General features: G+C 41.2%; 1 protein-coding gene across 1 annotated transcript; it reads left to right on the top strand.

Annotated features, from left to right (window-relative positions):
• Positions 1-7,708: 7,708 nt before the first annotated feature.
• WFDC8 (WAP four-disulfide core domain 8) lies at positions 7,709-21,659 on the top strand. Its single transcript, XM_057704039.1, has 6 exons — positions 7,709-7,725; positions 10,402-10,511; positions 16,314-16,454; positions 18,223-18,390; positions 20,424-20,564; positions 21,520-21,659. The coding sequence occupies exons 1-6, from the start codon at positions 7,709-7,711 to the stop codon at positions 21,657-21,659; spliced, it is 717 nt and encodes a 238-aa protein (XP_057560022.1).
• The last annotated feature ends 1,596 nt before the right edge of the window (positions 21,660-23,255 follow it).

A 23,255-nucleotide genomic window follows, 5' to 3' on the forward strand; every position in this document is an offset into this window, starting at 1 on the left:
AGGTTCAGGCTTAAAAGTTCAACCTGGCAGAGGTAGAGCATAGACTTGAGGACATGGGGAGGCGGGAAAGGAAAAGCTGGAACAAAGTGAAAGAGTAGTATTGACATTTATATACTACCAAATGTAAAATAGATAGCTAGTGGGAAGCAACTGCCTAACACAGGGAGATCAACCTGATGATTGCTGATGACCTAGAGGGGTGGGATAGGGAGGGAAGCCCAAGAGGGAGGGGATGTGTGTATAAATACAGCTGATTTGCTTTGTTGTACAGAGGAAACTGGCACAACAGTGTAAAGCTATTATATTCCAATAAAGATTGAAAAAAAAAAGATTAAAAAAAAAAATTCAGTCTGTCTTCTGTGATTCCAATGTCAGTCCAGTTTCTAAATCTTTGCAGTTCATTCAGTAACTTCCCTGCCTATGTACCACCTAGTGGCTAGTCTGGGACCTAGGTGGTGGTATATCTTTTCATTTCTCAAAGTATGTCAAATAGGATTCCATACATGCATGCATGGTTAGAATTGAACCTAAGAGTAAACAAATAACTTTATGGGTTTGCTTTCTGGAGTTCTCTTCCCTGTGATCTCCCCAGTATCTTCTATTTCTCCAAAACTCAAAAAAACTGAGGCTTTGGTTACCCTACTCAGCTAGGCACTTCGACAACTGCATCCACATCCAGGGCCAAGTGGCAGAAGAACAAAGAGAGAAAAAAGAAATGGAGGAAAACAGAGGTCCACCCACTCTCTTAGAATTATAGCTGCACCTAACAAGAAAGATTTCCCTTCCCTCAGACCTTTGGCTCTTTCCAACTCCCTTACTAGTTGCAGCCATCACTACCATAAAATTTCTTAGGGGCCAGGGTGCAGAAGAACGATGAAGAGAAAGAGAAAAAACCGAGGGGATTTCTGCATCCCTTCTGAGCATTGCAAGTTCCCTTTCCCCTACATCAAGCCAAAATTGGCGGGTTTCTTCTGAAGTTCTTTCTCTCTGCGCTTTAGTGCTTATTTCAGGTTAGCCAGGAATATCTGATGGAAAAAAATGCCAGCAAACTCATCGCAGGTAATGTGGTCGTTGAACTGTAGTCTTTCCCAGTCTGCCTGCTGTTACTTACTTTCCTGTTTTTATAGCTATATTCAGTGGAAGAGTCAAGGAACCAGAACCAGTAAATGGTTTTTTACCCCTGGAAATGGTCTTGCCTTTCCTTCTACTAGGCTTTGAGTTTGTGTGAATCTAATTTGAAGTGGGGCTGAGTTTGCAGTTACTAGTTTACGGTCACTGTGGTTACTGTAAGTGCGTCACAAACTTCAAATTCCATCTTCAAAATAAAAATAGTATCTGTGTTTAGGGTGGAGCTGGGTTTACCAGAAGATTTTTTTTTTCCCTCCGAAGACTGCGAAGACTGCTCCGATTTCAGCTTTGTGCTGTTTCTGAGAATGACTCTCTTGGAAGTTACTTATTACTCAGTGTTTTTAGCCAGCTGGGGGTGTGGTGGGGTCCATTCTTTGTTGTACAGATTAAGCCTCAGTCTTAGGTAGATGTGGTGTCCCTGGGTCTCAGGGAAGTGGTCTTAGTGATCCTGCGCTTCCTCCCACCCCCAGGACAAAGTTCTGAATCTGGCAGATATTTCTGCCCCTCCTCCAGCTGCAGTGAGATTTCACTTGTATCCTTAGGGCAACAGTGTTGCTCCTCTCTCCCAGGATTAAAGCTTTCCCTATGTAGGAATGAGGGGGAAACTTCCAGGTGGAGTTTCTTTTCCCTTTCATAGTGGCCCTGCCTTTTCTCCCCTCCCCAGTTCTGCCCCACAGAAGAGACTTTATCAGAACTCTAAAAATCTTTTCTATGAGGGCTTAGTGGGATTCCTGGAGAAGACGTCTACAAGAGGGTGTGGACTCCCCTCTGTGTTTGCAGCCCCAGGGACTTGGCTAAATTTTGCCAGTGCCCACTCAGCCATTTGCCAACCCTGGAGCTGAACTCTTCCTACAGGTATCCAGCTGCACGTCTCCCAGGTAACCCATACTCACTGTGTATGTCTCCCTGCAGGTGCCTGTCTTTCCCGACTCTGGATGGGTTTGTTGCCCTGTGATCTCAGTGCGCTCCGGTGAGTTTAAGGAAAGCTGTCCAGCTTTTTGCAGTGTAAGTCTGGGAGGTTTATTCAGCTCTCCACATCTCGGAGCAGAAAAACCAAGAGTCCCTTTCCTTTTGTTATTATAATTATTTGTAATTGTGGTAAAATACACGTACATAAAGTGTATATACACATACACAAACATAAAGTTTACCATCCTAACTATTCTTAACTACACAGCTCAGTGGTTTTAAATACATTCATCTTGTGCAACCAACACCATCACCCATCTCTATGACTCTTCTTTTTTTTTGCTATTTAGTTATTTATTTTCCATTATGGTTTATTACAAGATATTGAATATAGTTCCTTGTGCTCTACCATAGGACCTTGTTTTTTCTTTTTTTTTTAGGGCCTTGTTTTTTATCCATTCTATGTATAATAGTTTGCATCTACTAATCCCAAACTCCCAACCCATCCCTCCCCCACTCCCCTCCCCCTTGGCAACCACAAACCTGTTCTCTATGTCTGCACACACTACTTTTTATGGCAGGAAATAGCTAATTCTTTTGGCCACATCCGTGACATCATGACCCAGTCATCTCTGGGAAGCAGGGAAGAAACTGCCTTTTTAGCATTGCAGTATCTTCACAGAGTGCAATTAGCAGCCTGGGGGCAGCTTCTATTACTCTTTTCATCTTGCAAAACTGAAACTCTGTACCGATTAATCAATGACTCCCCATTTCCCCCTCCCTCTGCTCCTGGAAGGCACAATTCTTCTTTATGTGTGTATGGATTTGACTACTCTCGGTGGCTCATGTAAGTGGAATCATAGAATATTTGTCCTTTTGTGACTGGCATATTTCACTTTCATAACGTCCTGAAGGATTATCCATGTTGTAGCATGTGTCAGAATTTCCTTCCTCTTAAAGACTGAATAACATTCCCATATATATATATATATATATATATATATATATACACTCCACATGTTATTTATCCATTCAGTAGAGTGGGAAAAAAGACTTCTTCAAGAATTCATAGCTACAAACCAGCTTCCTTAGTGACGGTGAAGCAAAAATTAGCACATGTGATAGTCTGAGGAATCTGAAGTAATGGATTTAATTCAAAATAGTCTGAGTTGTTAGGATAATGTGGAACATAAATGTATCTTGAAGATGCTCCCTTAAAGACAGCATTCCAAGAAATTCTACAGATAAAGTGCCATTAGAGGTAAGCTTCCATTAAATATGAGCGTGCGTGCACACACACACACAAATCTCACACAGTTTAAGAAAACAAGAAAAGATGGGGAAAAAATTCCAGAGAAATAGCACAGAATGTGTAAAACAATGATATTAGAACCTTTCTTCACACCACATACAAATATAAACTCAAAATGGATTAAAGATCTAAATGCAAGACCTAAAACCACAAAACTCCTAGGAGAGAACATTGGCAGAATAATCTATGACATAACCCATAGCAGTGTTTTTTTGAATCTGTGTCCTATGGCAAAAGGAATAAAACCCAAAATAAACAAATAGGACCTAATTAAACTTAAAAGCTTTTGCACAGCTAAGGAGACCAATGATAAAACAAAAAAGATAACCTATGGACTGGGAGAAAATATTTGCAAATGACATGACTGACAAGAGGTTAGTATCAAAAATAAACAGCTCATACAACTCAATATCAAACAAACAACCCAATCAAAAACTGGGAAGAAGCCCTGAATAGACATTTTTTCCAGAGAAGACAGTCAGATAGCCAACAGGTACACTAATTATTAGAGAAGTGCAGATCAAAACAACGAAATATTACCTTACGCCTGTCAGAATGGCTATCATCAAAAAGTCTACAAATTACAATTGTTGGTGAGGATGTGGAGAAAAGGGAACCCTTGTGCAGTGTTGGTGGGAAAGTAAATTGGTGCAGCCACTGTGGAAAGCAGTATGGAAGTTCCTCAAAAAACTAAAAATAGAATTACCATATGATCCAGCAATTCCACTCCTGAGTATATATCTGAAAAAAATGAAAACACTAATTTGAAAAGATACATGCGCTTCAAAGTTCATAGCAGTATTATTTACAATTGCCAAGATATGGAAGCAACCCATGTATCCACCGACAGATGAATGGATAAAGAAAATGTGATTCATACACATGTGGGTAAGTCAAAAATTATCCGCACTCTGGCTGTAGAATTTATAGAAGTTTTAATATAACTGGAGTGTGGATAATTTTTGACTCACCCTCATACAATGGAATATTATGAATGAATGATATTCTGCCATTTGCAGCAACATGGATGGACCTAGAGAATATTATACTCGGTGAAATAAATCAGACAGACAAATACTCTATGATATCATTTATATGTGGAATCTAAAAAAAAATCAAACTAGTGAATATAAAAAAAAGAAAAAGACTCACTTGGGGAATTCCCTGGCGATCCAACAGTTAGGGCTCAGCACTTTCACTGTCATGGGCCTGGGTTCAATCCCTGGTCAGGGAACTAAGATCTCATAAGGTGTGTGGCACAGCCAAAAAAAAAAAGGAATAAAAGAGGACTCACAGATATAGAGAACAGACTTCTGGTAACCAGTGGGGAGAGGGGAGAGGGAAGGGGTAGGGGGTTAAGAGATACAAATTACAATAAATAAGCTACAAGAATACATTGGGCAGCATAGGGAACTTAGCCAATATTTTATAATAACTATAAATGGAGCATAATCTATAAAAATTTGAATCACTGTTGTACACCTGAAACGAATATAATATAATAAATCAACTATACCTCAATTTAAAAAAACATAAGGGCTTCCTAGGTGGCACAGTGCCTAAGAATCTGCCTGCCAATGCAGAGGACATGGGTTCGATCCCTGCTCCAGGAAGATCCCACATGCCGAGGAGCAACTAAGCCCGTGAGCCACAAATATTGAGCCTATGTGCTGCAACTACTGAAGCCCATGAGCCTAGAGCCCGTGCTCTGCAATGCTCTGCAACGGGAGAGGCCACTGCAGCGAGGAGCGCATGTACCACAACAAAGAGTAGCCCCTGCTCTCTGCAACTAGAGAAAGCCTGTGTGCAGCAACAAAGACCCAACACAGCCAATAAATAAATAAATTAAAAAAAAAACAACATAAGTGCCTGGAAAGGTTGAAAGCAAAAAGACAGAAAAGAGCCTAGGTAATTGCAAACAAAAAAGAAATGGTGGGACTTCCTAGGTGGTGCAGTGGTTAAGAATCCAGCTGCCAATGCAGGAGACATGGGTTCGATCCTTGCTCCGGGAAGATTCCACATGCTGCACAGCAACTATGCCTGTGTGCCACAACTCTTGAGCCATGAGCCACAGCTACTGAAGCCCATGTGCCTAAATCCTGTGCTCCACAACAAGAGAAGCCACAGCAATGAGGAGCCCGCACATCACAATGAAGAGTAGCCCCCACTCGCAACAACTAGAGAAAGCCTGTGTGCAGCAGTGAAGACCCAACACAGCCAATAAATAAATTAATTAAAAAAAAAGAAATGGTATAGTTCAATTAACATCAGTCAATAGAGAACTCGAAGATGAATATTTATTTTAGAGATGGAGAGGAGGTCACCATATAATGATAAAAGATTCAATTCACCAGGAATGCATTTGTATTTACCTAAATCAATGGAATCAGGATATATTAAACAAACACTGATGAAATTACAGGCATAAATTGAGAAATCTATGGCTGTGTTGATAGCCCTCAACACACCTTTTCAATTATTGATAGGTTAAAGAGATAAAAAATATTAGATTTAAGATATTTAAACCACACTATGGAGATATACAGTGCTCTGTATTCCACCCTTAGAGACTGCCTTTCCTCAGTATCAGAATGTAGATCAACTAGTAGGAGTTATTTAAAAGGTTATATCTTTGGAAGAAGCATCTACTTACTCTGCCTGAGCTTAGGGCAAGGTGTGTTGAAAAGACCCACAGAGCTAAGTGTCCTCTTCAAGGTCTCCTGCCCAGGGACTGAGGCTCAAGGCATGTTCCTGGTTGAGTAGCCATGCAGGAGACACATCATGCCATTGGGATGAGGAATATGTGAGCAAGGAGCTCTCAGCCATGGAAACAGGGCTGGGTTTGCTCCCAGTAGGGGAGCAATAGCATAGCGGGATGTAGTGGAGTCTTACTGGGGCCTTTACCTGTAGTTCCAAAGATTGTAACCTGGAAATTCACATTTTCCCCCAGCTCCCGACCATCTGTAGACCTTTCAATTGCAAAATGCTCCTCGGTTTACTGCCAAGAGCACCCTCTGCCACATGGGGAAGCTGGACAAAGAGGTAGGTTCAATGATGGGGCTCTGGGAAAACTCCTGACCACCCAGGCGCTGGAACCGAGGATTGCACGGGGTTTGAAACTGTTCTAAGGAAAGTTGGGAAATAGCAGAAATCTCCCTGCCATCATTCTGGGTGACTTAGATTCTTAGGGTCCCAGAAATGTAAGCTAATTACTTATCTCTTAAAATGTCTTGAAGTCTTACCACTATGCATCTACTAGAATGATTAAAATAAAAACATCTACATTAACATATACACACTACTACGTATAAAATAGATAACCAATAAGGACCTACTGTATAGTACAGGGAAGTATACTCAATGTTTTGTCATAACCTATATATATATATAAAACCTTTATATATATATATAACCTTTATATATATATAAAACTGAATCACTGTGCTGTATACCTGAAACTAACATGACATTGTAAATCAATGTCAAAATCAATTAAAAAAAACCCCCAAAACATTTACAATACTAAGTGCTAGTAAGTATGTAGAGCAAGTGGAACTCTCGTCCACTGCTAGTGGAAATGCAAAATGGTACAGCCACTTTGGAAAACAGTTTGGCAGTTTTTTATAAACCTATACTTGTCGTATAACCCAGCAATCCCACTCACTGGTATTTACCCAAGAGCAATGATAGCTTATGTTCATGCAAAAATCTGCATGCAAATGTTTGTAGTGGGTTTATTCCTAATCACCCCAAACTGGATAAAACCCAAATGTCCATTAACTAGTGAATTGATAAACAACCGTGGGACATCCATATGATGGAATGCCCATCAGCAATAAAATGGTACAAACAACACACAACAACACAAATGAATCTCAAATGCATTATGTAAATATGTTGTAAATCTAATATTTTTTAAAAGCTGCTACATAACTTTAACAAATGAATCAATTGGGGCCAAATACCATACTAATTTGATACCCACCATCATTCATTTAAAAAATATGTGAAAAGCACTTCAACAGTTGGAGAATTTAAAACACTTCTTCTCCTTGAACTCCTATTTCCATTCCTCCTACCCCATGGGCTTTTAACCTAATGAAATATAATCTTATACTCAAAAGCCTTTTATTCATGAGCTTTTTATACTGCTATGCAATAAAAACATGAGTATAAATTAAAATTTAATTTTTTCATCTACTGTGACCATAAGATTCTAGGAATAAAATGTTTTCTTCTAGATTGATTTTTCATTCCATTTGTTATTTAAATAGCATAATAATAATAATGAATATATAAATAAATACATTGAAACTACGGATAAATAAACAAAAATTTGTTGATAAAATTCCATAGGTAATGCATCTCAATGATACGTAAGTACAGGGGAATAAAAGGAGTCTTGTTATAGGTATGTCACTTGGTTCTTTGAACATCTAGCAAATTGCCAAAAATCACACAATACTGTATAATCAAAAATTATTTTAATGATCTAATTAAATTTTAAAAAGCAGTTTGATTAAACCCTCTTTCAATTTTTATTAAGACATAGAATTGGAAATCTTACATTTGAAAATAATTTGTTTCCTGGAAGTTAGAATACTGATCACAAACCACGAGTGATTTTTTAAATTTCTGTGACATTTACCAAGAAGCCTTTACTAGCATTTAGCAAATGATCAAGAATGTTACTGACTACGTGCATTACTCTTTTACTTAGACACCTTATGTTATCTGATACATTCTGTAAATGTTGCAAAGTTTGAATACTTTTAACTTGATAGACCTTTGATAGTACATATTTCATAAAATGCTTTGAGCTTATTACATTCTCTAAATACATATTTTAAAAATCTTTGATGCCTCAGATTTAACTCACTATATTTATGGAAAAATGTTAATCAGATCATCTAATTGGCAAGGTCAGTCCTCAATCAGCCAAATCATATGACTTTCTCCCATAAAGAGACTGAATTCATTTTTCAATTGAAGTAAATGTTTTAATACACATCCTTGTGGCAACCATCACACTTCTGAATTCTGATTCTATTGCCCAAACAAATCCCTCTCCAGTCAAAATGGATTCATTCTGTTTTAAAGTAGCTGGATTTAACAAATTCAAATACCAATGATGACCAATTACAATTGAATGTTAAATAAACAATGACTAATTTTTAGTATAACTACAGTCCTTACATTGCATGGGATATACTTATACTAACAATTATAGCTGGACATCCTGTATTAATATTTGGCAATCCTATTAATCTGCATCCCTCCCTTCACCCCATCCCAGGAGCTCTGCAGTAACTGACTACAGGCTAATCTGATCAACTAATTTTCAAGAGTGGTGAATAGGTATTACTAGGTTAAATGGTAAAATTTCAAACCAAAAGGGTGACTTGATCATATGAGAATTTAAGGCACCATGGGACTTTTTGCCTAATCTTTTGGGGGAACTGCAATAATGATATATAGTCTTTGAGCAGCAGACTCAAAAGCAAAAAAGGTAATAGGTATCATTTTTTGCATTCACTGTACTATTCATTTATTGAGTAAAATATATGAGCCACTAAGTATATGCCAGTCATCATGCTTTACACAATAGTTCAATTAATTCTCAGGTCTATGAAGTAGGTGTTATTATTATTTCTTTTAAGAAAAACTGAGGCTCAGTGAGGTTAGGTGACTGAGCCAAGACCACATAGCTGGTAAGTGAGCGATCCCGGAAGTGAACTCAGGTCCAACTCCAAACATGAAAATTTTGACCATTCCATACCACTTCATGAATAATCTTCACACCATCTCATCTAATGCTCACAGTGAGAACAAAGCTGCTAGGTAGATTATTCCCATTTTCTAGATGAGGAAACTGAGGATCCAAGCCGTAGCTATAGCTACAAGTGATCAAAATCAAGATTGCTGTGTTTGGGGCCATAATTCCCATTACTGAACCGTCCAGGCACTACTGTAAAATTTGGGGAGGACACAGGATTAGAATTCTGAAAAAAAAAAGGGTTGGGGGTGATGAATAGCCACAGGTCTTTACTTTTAGGCAGCCACATATTATGGGTTCAGGAGATCTGGAAAAGATTAACTCTTTCCCTGGGACTCTCCTGGTGGTCCAGTGGTTAAGACTCCACACTTCTGCTGCAGGGGTGGCACAGTTTAGATCCCTGGTGGGGAAACTAAGATCCCACATGCCTTGTGGTGTGTGTGGGGTGGTGGGGAGTGGGAAGGAAAGATTACCTCTTTCTCAGTGTCTGAAGTTCTCCAATAATATAGATGCATACTTCAGCATAAATACTCTCTCTCTTCCCAACCCTCTTCCTTTCTGTCTTCCTCCCTTTCTTCCTTCCTCCAACTCTTGCTGTTTTTGAAACGCATTTACTCTAAGAGACATAATACAGGAAGACATTATAAGTTCTTCACGTTAAAAAAAAATACAAGGGCCAGGAAGAGACATATAGAAAATGGAGGCTTGAATGAGTGGGGGATGATGTCTGTTTATGTGATTGTCTGGGAGCATCATAATCTCCTAGGTTTGGATAACACCAGAAGGAATAAGAGTGATCCCTTTGTTAACCCAAGATCAACTGGGACCTTTTTGTTCTTGGGGCACTAAAATCCAGTGAGATATAGCCAGGCCCTCCTGGAAATCTCATACTATCAGTTTCTTGTTCAGTGGAGCAAAGAAAAGATTCTCACTAGTGCCTGGCATTGCCTCAGGAGTGATTGTGGGCAAATCAGCCCCGCAACTGTTCTAGACAAATCCCTGTGATCAGTCACGTGTGGCCTCTCACCCAGGAGCAAGATAATGGGCAAGTTTCTGGGTAGATAATGTACAGCACCATGGCAGAGTGTGGCCACTGGGAGGGTCCTGGGACTGAAGGTCTTGCCCTACTTGCCACGTGACCTCACATGATGCATCTTGGTTTTCTCATCTGTGAACTAAGGGAATTGGTGAATCATCTCTAAGCTTCCTGTGCAGACACTTGTGTCTGTCTCTGGCTTGTGCCTAATCCCTGCCCTCTTCTCATCCCCCTCCACAGGCATCTTCCTCTCCACAGCTCCACCTTCTCCTGGAGGAATGTCACCTTCCTGCTGCTTCTCTCCCTCTCTTTGGAGCAGACATCGGCATCACCAGCCTACAGAGTCAAACGTGGGTTCAGAAAAGCTTCAGCTGTTCTTCTTTAGGAGGCAATCTTGGGGACTGAGGACTAGACATGAGGCAAGGACTCATGTCAGATGCCACTTCTACTGTGGCTTCAGAGAACTAGCCCTACTCACCCATCCTGAGCCTTCAAATCTTTCCCTCACCTGTTCCTCTCCCCAAATTATTCCTTGAACTTTCCCTGATATGTGTCTTTTTCAAGTTTAATTTTTGAAAATTCTTCAGTCACTAGGCAGGAGATTGAGGGCAGAGGACCAGTGAGGGGGCTGGTGAAGTAGTTGAGTGGAGAGATGGGGAGGTCAGGTGCTGAACTGAGGAAGTGGTAGCAAAGAGGGAGAAGAGATGGGATTTGGAGAGAGATTTAGGAGGTAGAATTGACCCAAGTCCATGACTGGTAGGATGCTGGGGTAATGGTGAGTGAGGGGAGTTGAATCTCAGGGTTCTAGTAACAGATTAGGGGGCTGTGGATGCCAAATACCAAGATGAGAACACGGAGAAGGTGCTGCTTGGACATGGAAAGATGTTAGTTCCATTTTATTTTATTATATTTTTATTGAAATACAGTTGATTTACAATGTTGTGCCAATCTCTACTTATACAGCAAAGTGACTCAGTTATATATGTATATACATTCTTTTTTTTAATATTCTTTTCTGTTATGGTTTATCACAGGATATTGAATATAGTTCCCTGTGCTATACTGCAGGACCTTGTTGTTTATCCATTCTAAATGTAATAGTTTGCTTCTACCACCCCCAATCTTCTAGTCCATCCCTCTCCCTATTCTTCTCCTCTTTGGCAACCACAAGTCTATTCTCTATGTCTGAGTCTGTTTCTGTTTTGTAGATAGGTTTATTTGTGCCATATTTTAGATTCCACAAAACATGTTGGAACAGAGGTATTCATTAGATGCCCAAACGGTGTTTTCCCCATGTGGTTGGTTACATGTGTCTTTAGCTTGGAAGAGAGGATAGGTCTGGAGGGAGCTATTGGAATCACAGTTGGGATCGTGGGAATGGATGTGATCTCCCAGGAAGTATGAGTCGAGGAATGACAGGAGAGGGTTGACACCATCTACTCTTCTCAGCTTCAGGCCATCCTTGGAGAATCCATTAAGGGTAGTATGAAGGATAAGAAATATAGTTGGAAAGCACTGAAGGCCTTGGTGGCCAGTCCGCAGCAAAGAAGTGGGGCTTCTGGAGTGAGCCATGGATTGGAAGTCCCAGATCTGCAGCCAATTCACTATATTATCCTATGTGACCTCATTATTTTTTTACCCTATGAGATTATGAAGTTAATACCAATGATAAATACGGTCTTTCTAATTCTAAATTTCTGTAATTCCAAGGTTCAGTAGTATCCCAAAGAATCATGTCTCTCTGGTCAGATTCCACCAGAGAGCTGCTAAGTTTAGAGACATGGAGACACATTAAGCATTATATCAGTTATCCACTGCTGTGTAACAAATTACCGGTAGGTCAGAAGTCTGGCATGTTGTATTGAGGTTCCCTGCTCAGGTTCTCACCAGGCTGAAATCAAGGTGTCCATCAAGCTTGCCTTTCTCATATGGGACTCAGGGGTCTCCTCTCAGCTCATTGGTTGTTAGCAGAATCATTCCTGGCAGCTGCAGGACTGAGGTTTCCTTACTGGCTGTCAACTTTTAGAGGCCACCCTTGTTACTGTGCAATATGCTTCCCTCATCTTCAAAGCTACAAATAGGAGGTTAGGTTCCTCTTATACTTTGAATCTCTCTGACCTCTTCTTCTCTACCAATCAGGAAAAAAAAAACCCTTCTTTTTTTTTTTTTCATTTTATTTATTTATTTTTTTGAGGTACACCAAGTTCAATCATCTGTATTTATACACATATCCCCATATTCCCTCCCTCCCTCGACTCCCCTCCCCACCCTCCCTGTCCCAGTCCTCTAAGGCATCATCCATCCTCGAGTTGAACTCCCTTTGTTATACAGCAACTTCCCTATTTTACAGTTGGTAGTATATATATGTCTATGCTACTCTCTCACTTTGTCTCAGCTTCCCCTTCTCCCCCCACCCCCCAAACCTCTAGTTCTCCAGTCCATTCTCTGCATCTGTGTCCTTGTTCTTGTCTTGTCACTGAGTTCATCAGTACCATTTTTAGATTCCATATATGTGAGTTAGCATACAACATTTGTCTTTCTCTTTCTGACTTACTTCACTCTGTATGACAGACTCTAGGTCTATCCACCTCATTACATTTAGCTCCATCTCATCCCTTTTTATAGCTGAGTAATATTCCATTGTATATATATGCCACATCTTCTGTATCCATTCATTTGTTGATGGGCATTTAGGTTGCTTCCATGTCCTGGCTATTGTAAATAGTGCTGCAATAAACATTACGGTACATGTTTCTTTTGGGATTATGATTTTCTCTGGGTATATGCCCAGTAGTGAAACCCCTTCTTTTTAAAAGACTCAATGATTGGGTCAGGCCCTCTCAGATAATCTGTGTATTTTAAGGTCAGCTGGCTTGGGACTTTAATTTTATCTACAAAATCCCTTCACAGCAGTACCTAAATTAGTGTTTAATTCCATAACCAGGGAATGGGAATCTTGGGGGTACAGCTTTAGAATTCTGCCTGCTACCAGTACTGAAATCAGGAAGCCATGTCTCGCCCTAAAAAGGAAGGCAGCAAACCCATATCTGCCAAGCTCTTACCATGCGCTGGGCACTGTGACAAGTGGATTACGGGTACCATCTTATGTATTTCTTTTGTTTTCCTTCCAGTTTTATTATTGAGATATAATTGACATACAGCACTGTATAGGCATGATGATATGACTTACATACATCATGGTGTCAGCCTGCTGGTGGGTGGGGCTGAGGCCTGAGGATTCCTGGGGTTAGTACTGCCTCACTGGTGGGTGGAGCTGGCTGTAGCTGCAGAGCCCTGGGGTTCTTGGAGTTGTGTTGGCTCTCTGGTAGGTGGGGAAGGGGCCCAGGGTGTTTTGGGGCTGGTGTCTGCCCACTAGTGGGTGGAACTTCATCTCTGGGTCTCTGGCTGCAGGGTGCTTGTGGTCCCAGGGCGAGTGCTAATGGTGGGGGGGGGGGGGGAGGGGTTGGGGCGGGGCTGGGCCCAGGGCCATCTGGTAGACAGGCCCAGGTCTTGGGTTGGATGAGGGCTCTGGGGGTCTTAAGGTAGCTGGCCTGCTGGTGAATTAGGCTATATCCTTGCCTGGCTAGTTACTTGGCCTGAGGGGTCCCAATGCTGGTGCCAGCAGGCTGGTGGGCAGAGCTGGATCCTTGTGCTAATAAACCAGAGGGAGGAGTGTCCTTATGGTAGCACAGGCTCCTAAAAATGGCTGCCACCAGTGTCTATGTCCCCAGGATGAGCTCTAGTTGCCTCCTGCCTCTCGGGGAGGCTTTCCAAAATCAGCCGGTGGTTCCGACCTAGGCTCCTTTCAAATTGCTGCTTCTGCCTTGGGCCCCAGAGCAGGTGAGATTTTGTATGAGCCATTTAACAGTGGAATCTTTCTGTCTCACAGCCCTCTGGCTGTCCTGAAAGTAAGCCCCACTGGCCTTCAAAGCCAAACATTCCGGGGCTTGTCTTCCTGGTAGAGGACTCCTGTGCTGGGGAGCACAGTGTGGGGCCCAGATCCCACACTCCTTGGTGGTAATCTCTGCAATTGCAATTATCCTCCTCTCTGGGGGTTGCCCACCCGGGGGTATACGTCTTGAGTATATATCTCCGCCCCTCCTACCCATCTCACTGTGGTCCCTTCTTTATATCTTAGTTCTAGAAGATCTCTTCTGCTAGTCCTCTGGTCTTTCTCATCCATAGTTGCTCTGTAAAGAGTTGAATTTTGTTGTGCCCATGGGAGGAGGTGAGCCCAGGGTCTTCCTACTCCACCATCTCAATTCTTATAAACGGCCTGTAAGGTAGAGATTGTAATTCTCATTTCACAGATGGGAAATTTATGACTCAGGCAAGGAGCCAGAGCTGCCTTATTTATAGTGCCCCTTCCACTCCACCATTTCTTTTCTGTTTTTCTTTTTTTTTTGGCTGCATCAGGTCTTAGTTGCGGTGCATGGGCTTTTTGCTGTGGTGCGTGGGCTTCTCTTCTTTACTTACACGTGCGGGTTTTCTCTTCTCTAGTTGTGGCACGTGGGCTGCAGGGCACGTGAGCTCTGTAGTTGTGGTGTGTGGGCTCTCCAGTTGAGGTGTGCTGCCTCAAGTAGTTGAGGCTCATGGGCTTAGTTGCTCCACAGCATATGGGATCTTTGTTCCCCAACCCTGGATTTAACCTGCGTCCCCTGCATTACAGGACAGATTCTTTACCACTGGACCACCAGGGAAGTCCCCACTCCACCATTTCTTCCCTCATAGAGATAATTGCAAAGTCATACAGTGGAACTCAGATTGGTCTTGAGTTCACAAGGAGTCAGGAACCAATATCAGGCCTCCCGACTCCTATATCCTTGGTATTTTCACCACTCCTCAGTAATTAATTTCCCTTATCAACTAAGATACAGAAGGCAGAGGAATTATGCAATAAAATAATTAGTTTTAAGAGGAGAAAGGAGCTCCTAAATTTAAGGCAAGGGTCTTGGTCCCTATATAACCCCATGCCCTGGAATCTGACTGGATAAAGAAGATGTGGCACGTATATATGATGGAATATTACTTGGCCATAAAAAGAATGAAATAATGCCATTTGCAGCGACATGTGTGGGCCTAGAGATTATCATACTAAGTGAAGTAAGTCAGAGAGACAAATATCGTAATTAATTAATTAAGTAACTTATGGCTGCATAGGGTCTTAGTTGCGGCATGCGGGATCTTTCTTTTTTATTTTTATTTTTTTTATTTTTTTGGCGGTACACCAGGTTCAATCATCTGTTTTTATACACATATCCCTGTATTCCCTCCCTTCCTTGACTCCCCCCCTCGAGTCCCCCCCACCCTCCCTGCCCCAGTCCTCTAAGGCATCTTCCATCCTCGAGTTGGACTCCCTTTGTTATACAACAACTTCCCACTGACTATTTTACAGTTGGTAGTATATATAAGTCTGTGCTACTCTCTCGCTTCGTCTCAGTTTCCCCTTCACCCCCCGCCCCCTCCCATACCTCGAGTTCTCCAGTCCATTCTCTGTATCTGCATCCTTGTTTTTTTTTTTTTTTTATGCGGGATCTTTCGTTGTGGCATGCAGGCTTCTCTCTAGTTGTGGCATGTGCGTTTGCCCTTCTCTAGTGGCACATGGGTTCCAGAGGGTGTGGGCGCTGTAGTTTGCAGCACACAGTCTCTCTAGTTGAGAGAGTTGAGGTGCATGAACTCAGTAGTTGTGGCACTTGGGCTTAGTTGCGCCATGGCATGTGGGATCTTTAGTTCCCTGACCAGGGATTGAGCGTGCATCCCCTGCATAGCAAGGCGGATTCTTTACTGCTGGACCACCAGGGAAATACCAAGACAAATATCATATGATATCACTCATATGTGGAATCAAATTTTAAAAAATGATATAAATAAACATTTACAAAACAGAAACAGACACAGAATTCAAAAACAAACTTATGGTTACTAAGATAGTTCCCCTTTAGTTCTACCTGGGTACAAATTCCTGATTCAGATCTACCTAAATGTGCTAAAAGTGGTGAGAGGCAGACCTAGTCCTTAAATACAAGCAGAGTGAGAACTGAGAATTGAAGGTAGAGGATTGGGCTGAAAGAAGTTCACTATTCACTTTTTCCATGGGAGGAGGACAGCTGAAACCCTCAAAAGATGTGAATTTGGACTTTTCTTTCTTGCAGAGAAGCCAGGAGTGTGCCCCCATGAAAGGCTCACCTGTAGTACTAAAGCCCCAGACCTGTGCAAAACAGATTTCAACTGCAATGAACACCTGAAGTGCTGCTCTTTTGCCTGTGGGAAGAAGTGCATGGATCCATATGAAGGTAGGGGCAGCCAGGCTGAGAGCAGTGGTGCCTTGTGAGGTGTCCTACTTCCTGCTTTGTCCAGAATTGGTGGAATGATTCCCTTGATGGTGGGGCAAAGAGGCCAGGGTTCAAGCTTTTCTCCTTCTCTACTGGGACTCTTAACCCTCAAACACAAACAATGAGTCTAGGCATGGTGGATGTCAACTGATACTATTGATGCTAATTTTCTTTGGTCCAACATTCAATCATTCACAGTGACTAATACTCACTGCATGTTCACTGTGTGTCAAGAGACAGTTGTTGGCACTGTGGCAAGTATAAGCCTCAGCTCAGAGGCTGGGGGTGTTTTCTTTTTTTCTTTTTCTATTTTTTTAAATTTTTATTTTTTTTTATTTTTATTTTTTTATTTTTTTAAATTTTTAAATTTTTTATTTTTAAATTTTTATTTATTTATTTATTTTAAAATTATTTTTGGCTGCATTGGGTCTTTGTTGCTGCATGTGGGCTTTCTCTAGTTGTGGCAAGTGGGGGCTACCCTTCCTTGAGGTGCTTGGGCTTCTCAGTGCAGTGGCTTCTCTTGTTGTGGAGCATGAGCTCTAGGTGCATGGGCTTACAGTAGTTGCCGTGTGTGGGTTCAGTAATTGTGGCTCATGGGCTCTAGAGCACAGGCTCAGTAGTTGTGGTGCATGGGCATTGTTGCTCCACAGAATGTGGGATCTTCCCGGACCAGGGATTGAACCCATGTCCCCTGCACTGGGGGGTGGATTCTTAACCACTGCACCACCAGGGAAGTCCCTGGGGGTGTTTTCTGATTCTTTGGCCTTCAAAGAGGATTTGTGGTAACTCAAGGTATCTAATAATAAGGAACTGTGCATTTTATATATATTCATTCATTCATTCCTTCAACAAATAACTAGTATCAATACCCTTTGGTCAAAGACCACCAGGAACAGACCTGTAGCTGAACAAGTTGAGTATATTACTTGTTGCAGTGAGGGAGAAAGTTCACCACAGACAATTTGAGGTATCTAAGAAAGAAACTGTTAGGAAGAATCTGCTACATGATTGAGGCTTTAATTGGGTAATTTGGGGGAGGATCTAAGGAACTGGGGGTTTGCCCTAAATTGGGTGCTGTCAGAAAGTGGTGGCAATTTTGTGATTGAGTATCCCAGTGAATCTCATCTATAGAGCAGACAGGCTAGAATGAGGATAAAGCTGTAATTGGTAGAGAAGCATAAATCACTCATAAGTGTTTGGTATTTTGTGGGTTTCACAGTGATCTTTTTTTTTTTTGGTTCCACTATATCATCTCAAAGTGACTTTGTTTGATGTAGATATCCTGTGAGATTGTTTATGTCCAATAGGAGAACAACATAGCTTGGCTGTGAGCATCAGATCAATTTCCAGACATGAGGGACAGCTTTATTTTTCTTTCTCAGTATCTCATTCTTTCTATGTGCCAGGCACTTTTTTAGACACTTTGGATATAGTTCTTCAACGAGTCTTGCTCTTTCAAAGCTCAGAGCAGTGGAAAAAAAAGATTAGCTCCAAATCATTCTTATGTACTCTTTGCTATATCCTTTGCAAGGCAGAAATGATGCTCAGAGATGTTATGCAACATAGAGCTATGTTATGCAACATATAGAGCTAGGACCAGAAACGTTATTGACCATGACTCTTTCTATGACTTGAATAATAACACCATGAACTATACAAAAGCTGAGGGCCTGACCCCTTCCTTTGTTGCTGCCATTTATGTTCTTCCCTCTCTGCTTCCTGCCCTCAGAACCCTGCATGCTACCCTTAGACCAAGGAAAATGCAGCAATACAGTCAAGCACTGGTATTTTCACACTCAACAGCGTGTATGCAAAGCTTTTAATTATGGAGGCTGCCTTGGGAATGCCAACAACTTCTCCAACAGGGAAGACTGCATGAAGGCTTGCTCATCAATTGGTAAGACTCATATCCTTGGCAATCTGTGAACCTAGTCTAACTAGAAATAGTACACCAGCCCAGTTGCAGACTCAGGCTTTGAGATTAAACTGCCTTCATTCAAATCACTGGCTGGGCAGTCTTAGATCAGCTGCCCGCCTTTTATGAGTTTCAGTTTTCTTGTCTAAAAAGTGGGGATAATAATAGTATTTACCTAGTTGAGTTGCTGTGCCAAAAAATGAGATAGTGCACATCAACTGTTGATAAACTTTGGCTAGTGGGACTTGAGGGTCAGGTCTACCCTTTAGAAACAGGTATTTCCTCACCACATTGACCTGCTGAGTATTACCTGAGGACTTACTCAAGAATGAAGCATAAACAGGCCGGCTCTAGAATCCCACGGAATAGGGTAGAGCATGGAGTAGGTGAAGAGTAGAGAGGGACAAAGATAAAGGCTGTGGATTAATTCCTTAGCATATACAATGACCATCATCACCACTAATGTTAGGTGAGCTTAGGAGAAAGATGACTTGGATAGAAATCCTACTTTTTCCACTTACTGCAAATTTCTTCATCTCTTTGAGTTTCAGTTCCCTCCCCTATAATACTGAAGTAATAGCAAATACCTCATTGAGTTGTTGACAGAATTATATATGACCAAGGACACAAAGATTCGACATGGTGGCTCTCCGGTAGTGTGGGCTTACTAAATGATAACAACTGAGATGGTGACCATTGATTTTCAAAAGGCAGCATTGTGGGATTTACAAGGCAACATTAAAAATTTGACCTTAGATTCTGTGAGGCAGACTGAAAAGTGTACAGGGAGGTATTGTTAGTTGCCCAAGGATTCAGGAGTAGGAGTGGGTCAGGAGTAGGGCTGAAATTTTAATTCCATGGGCCCAGTGAACCTGAATGGCTGAAGAAATCCTATGGTCTGACCTTGTGCAATGAGGACTACAAGCTTCCTTTTGTGGGAGGTGGTAAAGAATCATGGCGCTGTGGACAAGACCTTGGCTTTCTCTCAGGAGCCAGCAGGAAAAAGAGGACAGGGAAATGAGCTTGGGCTGGTTTGTGGGAATTTAGGCTTGAAACAAGAAGAAGGAGGAGGAGGGTGAGGGTGCAGGTGAGGATGAGGGGAGGAGGAGGAGGAGGAGAAGGAGAAAAGAAACACTTCCTGCTGTCATAGAATTTGTGATCAGATGAGGACAAAAGGAGACATGCACAAAATCCTGAAGAATTGACTTGAACATCATATATGTTCTAGTGACCCACAAGGTTGTATCTCCAGCCCAAATCTGGCTCCCACACTCCAATTGCCTACTCTACACCTCCATCTGGATCTCACAAATACCTTACACCTAACTTGTTTAGAACTGAACCCCTTATCTTTGCTCTCCCACCTCAAGCTTGCTCTATCCATTGTTCTCCCCATCTTGGTTAGAAAAAATTTCTAAATCACCCTTGTTGCCTCTCTTTCTCAGTCAACATCCTTTTTCAAGAAGTCATTTTAGATCTACCTGGAAAATGGATCCAGAATCTGACCAGTTCTTATCATCTCCACAGCTGCCATCCTAATCTGAGGTGCTATCTTCTCACCTGGATTACTGTAACAGACTCCTAACAGATCTCCTTGCTTCTAACCTTCCCTTCTTACAGTCTGTTATGAACACAGTCGCCACAATGATTCTTTCAAAATGGGAGTCACGTCATGTCGCTCATTCAAAGTAAAGCACATCCCCTAAAATAGCTTACATTGATTTGTGTGGATTTCACATAATTAATCTTATCTTATAGAGAAGGAAACTGAAGTCACTCATTAAGTGGCAGGAACTTTACTCAGGCTTCAAATACCAAGCTTAATTCTCTTTCTATTGCATCTCATGATACAGTGAGGCATTTCATTCCTCCACAGCCTACTAGAGATGGCTGCAGACAGGGTAGAATGAACCACATCACAGAAAGAGATACTAGTTTTGAAGAGAAGGAAAAGCTGTTTGAAGGGTGATGGGAGGGGGTGGGGCTTGAAGGAGCTCACATCACTCTCGTCTCAGTCAAGGAAGGACAGTGCCCACTCTTCCCTTTGAAGAACCGTATGGAGTGTTCACCTTCGTGTAAGAGTGACTTCGATTGCCCCCTGAAAGAAAAATGTTGTGAATCCATGTGTGGCTTTGATTGTGCCATAGCCTGGACAGGTGAGGACTGGGGATAAACTTCCAAAAGTCTACTGGGCATTTGCTAAGAACGCCGTGATGTCCCATGGAGTGGGGATGCCCCTTAGGTTAACCCAGAGGTCTCTTGGGAATCTTTCCCCATTTAAAACCCAACCAGTGATCTCATGTTGCCCTCTTGACCTTGGGAGACCGTTGTGCTAGTCTTCCAAGCTAATCACGCGTGATATCATCTTCATTTTTCTCAATGAACACTTATTTATTCCGAGTCTCATTCTTCAGTGGCCTACAAAGTGACGATATCCATTTATTCATGCAAAAAATTTGTAACCATTAGGTATAATCCTAATAAGTCCTTATGTATGCAAATAACTTTATGTAAGGTGTACTTGGGAAAAGATGGGTAGCAAAATGCTGCTGGGGTAGAAGTGAACTCTCCAGCCTCTAGGGATGCTGTTCATTCCCCCATGCAATGCTAAGAGACTATGATCTTGTCCCAGGGATTGTCAGTGTTTTGAGGAGTGGCATGGTATGGTGGAAGGAGTCAAAGCCTTTTCAACTCACTTCAACTTTCCTACTGGCTTTCTGTGTGACCTTAGGCAACTCACTTCCCCCATATGGTCCTCAATTTATGCAGTTTATAAAACAAAGATGTTCTTAGTGCTCTCTAATACTCCTGTTTCTGGTACTCTGGGATTATATAACCCAAATCTATTAATTTTATAGGGGCAGTCAGGAATCCTATCTGATTTTATAAATCAGAGATGGCAAGACTATTTTTGATGCTCCTCAAATAATTATTAAAATTATTCACCAAATAAAGATAATACTCTGCCTAATCCCCTCTATTGTTACTCTAAGGGGAAGGGTAAGAGGCTTAATCAGAAGAAAACTTGTTTAGTGTTCCCAAGATTCCCCCAGTTTGTCTCAGGCTATGATCATGTATTCAAGGTCAAATGTCTTGTTTTATCCCATAAAGTCAAAGCAGGTTTCTGCCCAAGCAAGCCACCGACCTGTACCAGGGTTGATAAACCCAGGTGCCTGCAGGATGATGACTGCCCATTGACAGCGAAGTGCTGTTCACGCTGTGGACTGAAGTGCCTGGAATCCCTAATATGAATAGTAAGTTTAAAATGTTATCATCAAAGTAATTAATTATGAGTAGTATAATAAAAAGCTGTCAACTTTTTTGCATCCAACTACCTGGCATCCAACTACTTTGCCAAATTGTCTTATTAAGTATAACAATATTTAATTGGGTTTCTTTGATTTTATATGTAATCATATCATCTGAAAATAATGATAAATTTGACTCTTCTTTTTTCTAACTTCAAGACTTACTTTAAAATTTTTTTGATCTTTTTATATTATGTAGAATCTCTGAAATAATGTTGAAAATAAAGGCAATGGAATCTATCCTGGTCCAGTTCTTTATTTTAAAGTCAATGTCTGAGAAAAGGCAGCCTCTTCAATAAGTGGTGCTAGGAAAACTGGACAGCTACATGTAAAAGAATGAAATTAGAACACTTCCTAACACCATACACAAAAATAAACTCAAAATGGATAAAAGACCTAAATGTAAGGCCAGACACTATACAACTCCTAGAGGAAAACATAGGAAGAACACTCTTTGATGTAAATAACAGCAAGATCTTTTTTGATCCACCCCCTAGAATAATGGAAATAAAAACAAAAACAAGTAAGTGGGACCTAATGAAACTTCAAAGCTTCTGCACAGCAAAGGAAACTATAAGCAAGACGAATAGACAACCCTCAGAATGGGAAAAAATATTTGCAAACGAATCAACAGACAAAGGATTAATCTTCAAAATAAACAGTTTATCCAGCTCATTATCAAAAAAACAAACAACCCAATCAAAAAATGGGCAGAAGACCTAAATAGGCATTTTTCCAAAGATGACATATGGATGGCCAAGAGGCACATGAAAAGCTGCTCAACATCACTAATTATTAGAGAAATGCAAATCAAAACTACAATGAGATATCACCTCACACCGGTTAGAATGGGCATCATCAGAAAATCTACAAACAGTAAATGCTGGAGAGGGTGTGGAGAAAAAGGAACGCTCCTGCACTGCTGGTGGGAATGTAAATTGATACAGCCACTATGGAGAACAGTATGGAGGTTCCTTGCAAAACTAAAAATAGAACTACCATATGACCCAGCAATCCCACTACTGGGCATATACCCAGGGAACGCCATAATTCAAAAAGACACATGCACTCCAATGTTCATTGCAGCACTATTTACAATAGCCAGGACATGGAAGCAACCTAAATGTCCATCAACAGATGAATGGATAAAGAAGATGTGGTACATACATACAATGGAATATTACTCAGCTGTAAAAAGCAATGAAACTGGGACATTTGTAGAGACATGGATGGACCTAGAGACTGTCATAACAGAGTGAAGTGAGTCAGAAAGAGAAAAATAAATATCGTATATTAACACATATATGCGGAATATAGAAAAATTGTACAAATCAGCTGGTTTGCAAGGCAGAAATAGAGACCCAGATGTAGAGAACAAACATATGGACACCAAGTGGGGAAAGCAGGGAGGGTTGGGGGCGGGAATGAATTGGGAGATTGGGATACCAAATTGTACACTCTAAATATATGCAGTTAATTGTAAAAAATAAAAAAATAAAAAGTTAAAAAAAATAAAGTCAATGTCTCCTGCTATATAGA

Source organism: Hippopotamus amphibius, chromosome 12 (assembly GCF_030028045.1).
Source record: "Hippopotamus amphibius kiboko isolate mHipAmp2 chromosome 12, mHipAmp2.hap2, whole genome shotgun sequence".
NCBI lineage: Eukaryota > Metazoa > Chordata > Mammalia > Artiodactyla > Hippopotamidae > Hippopotamus > Hippopotamus amphibius.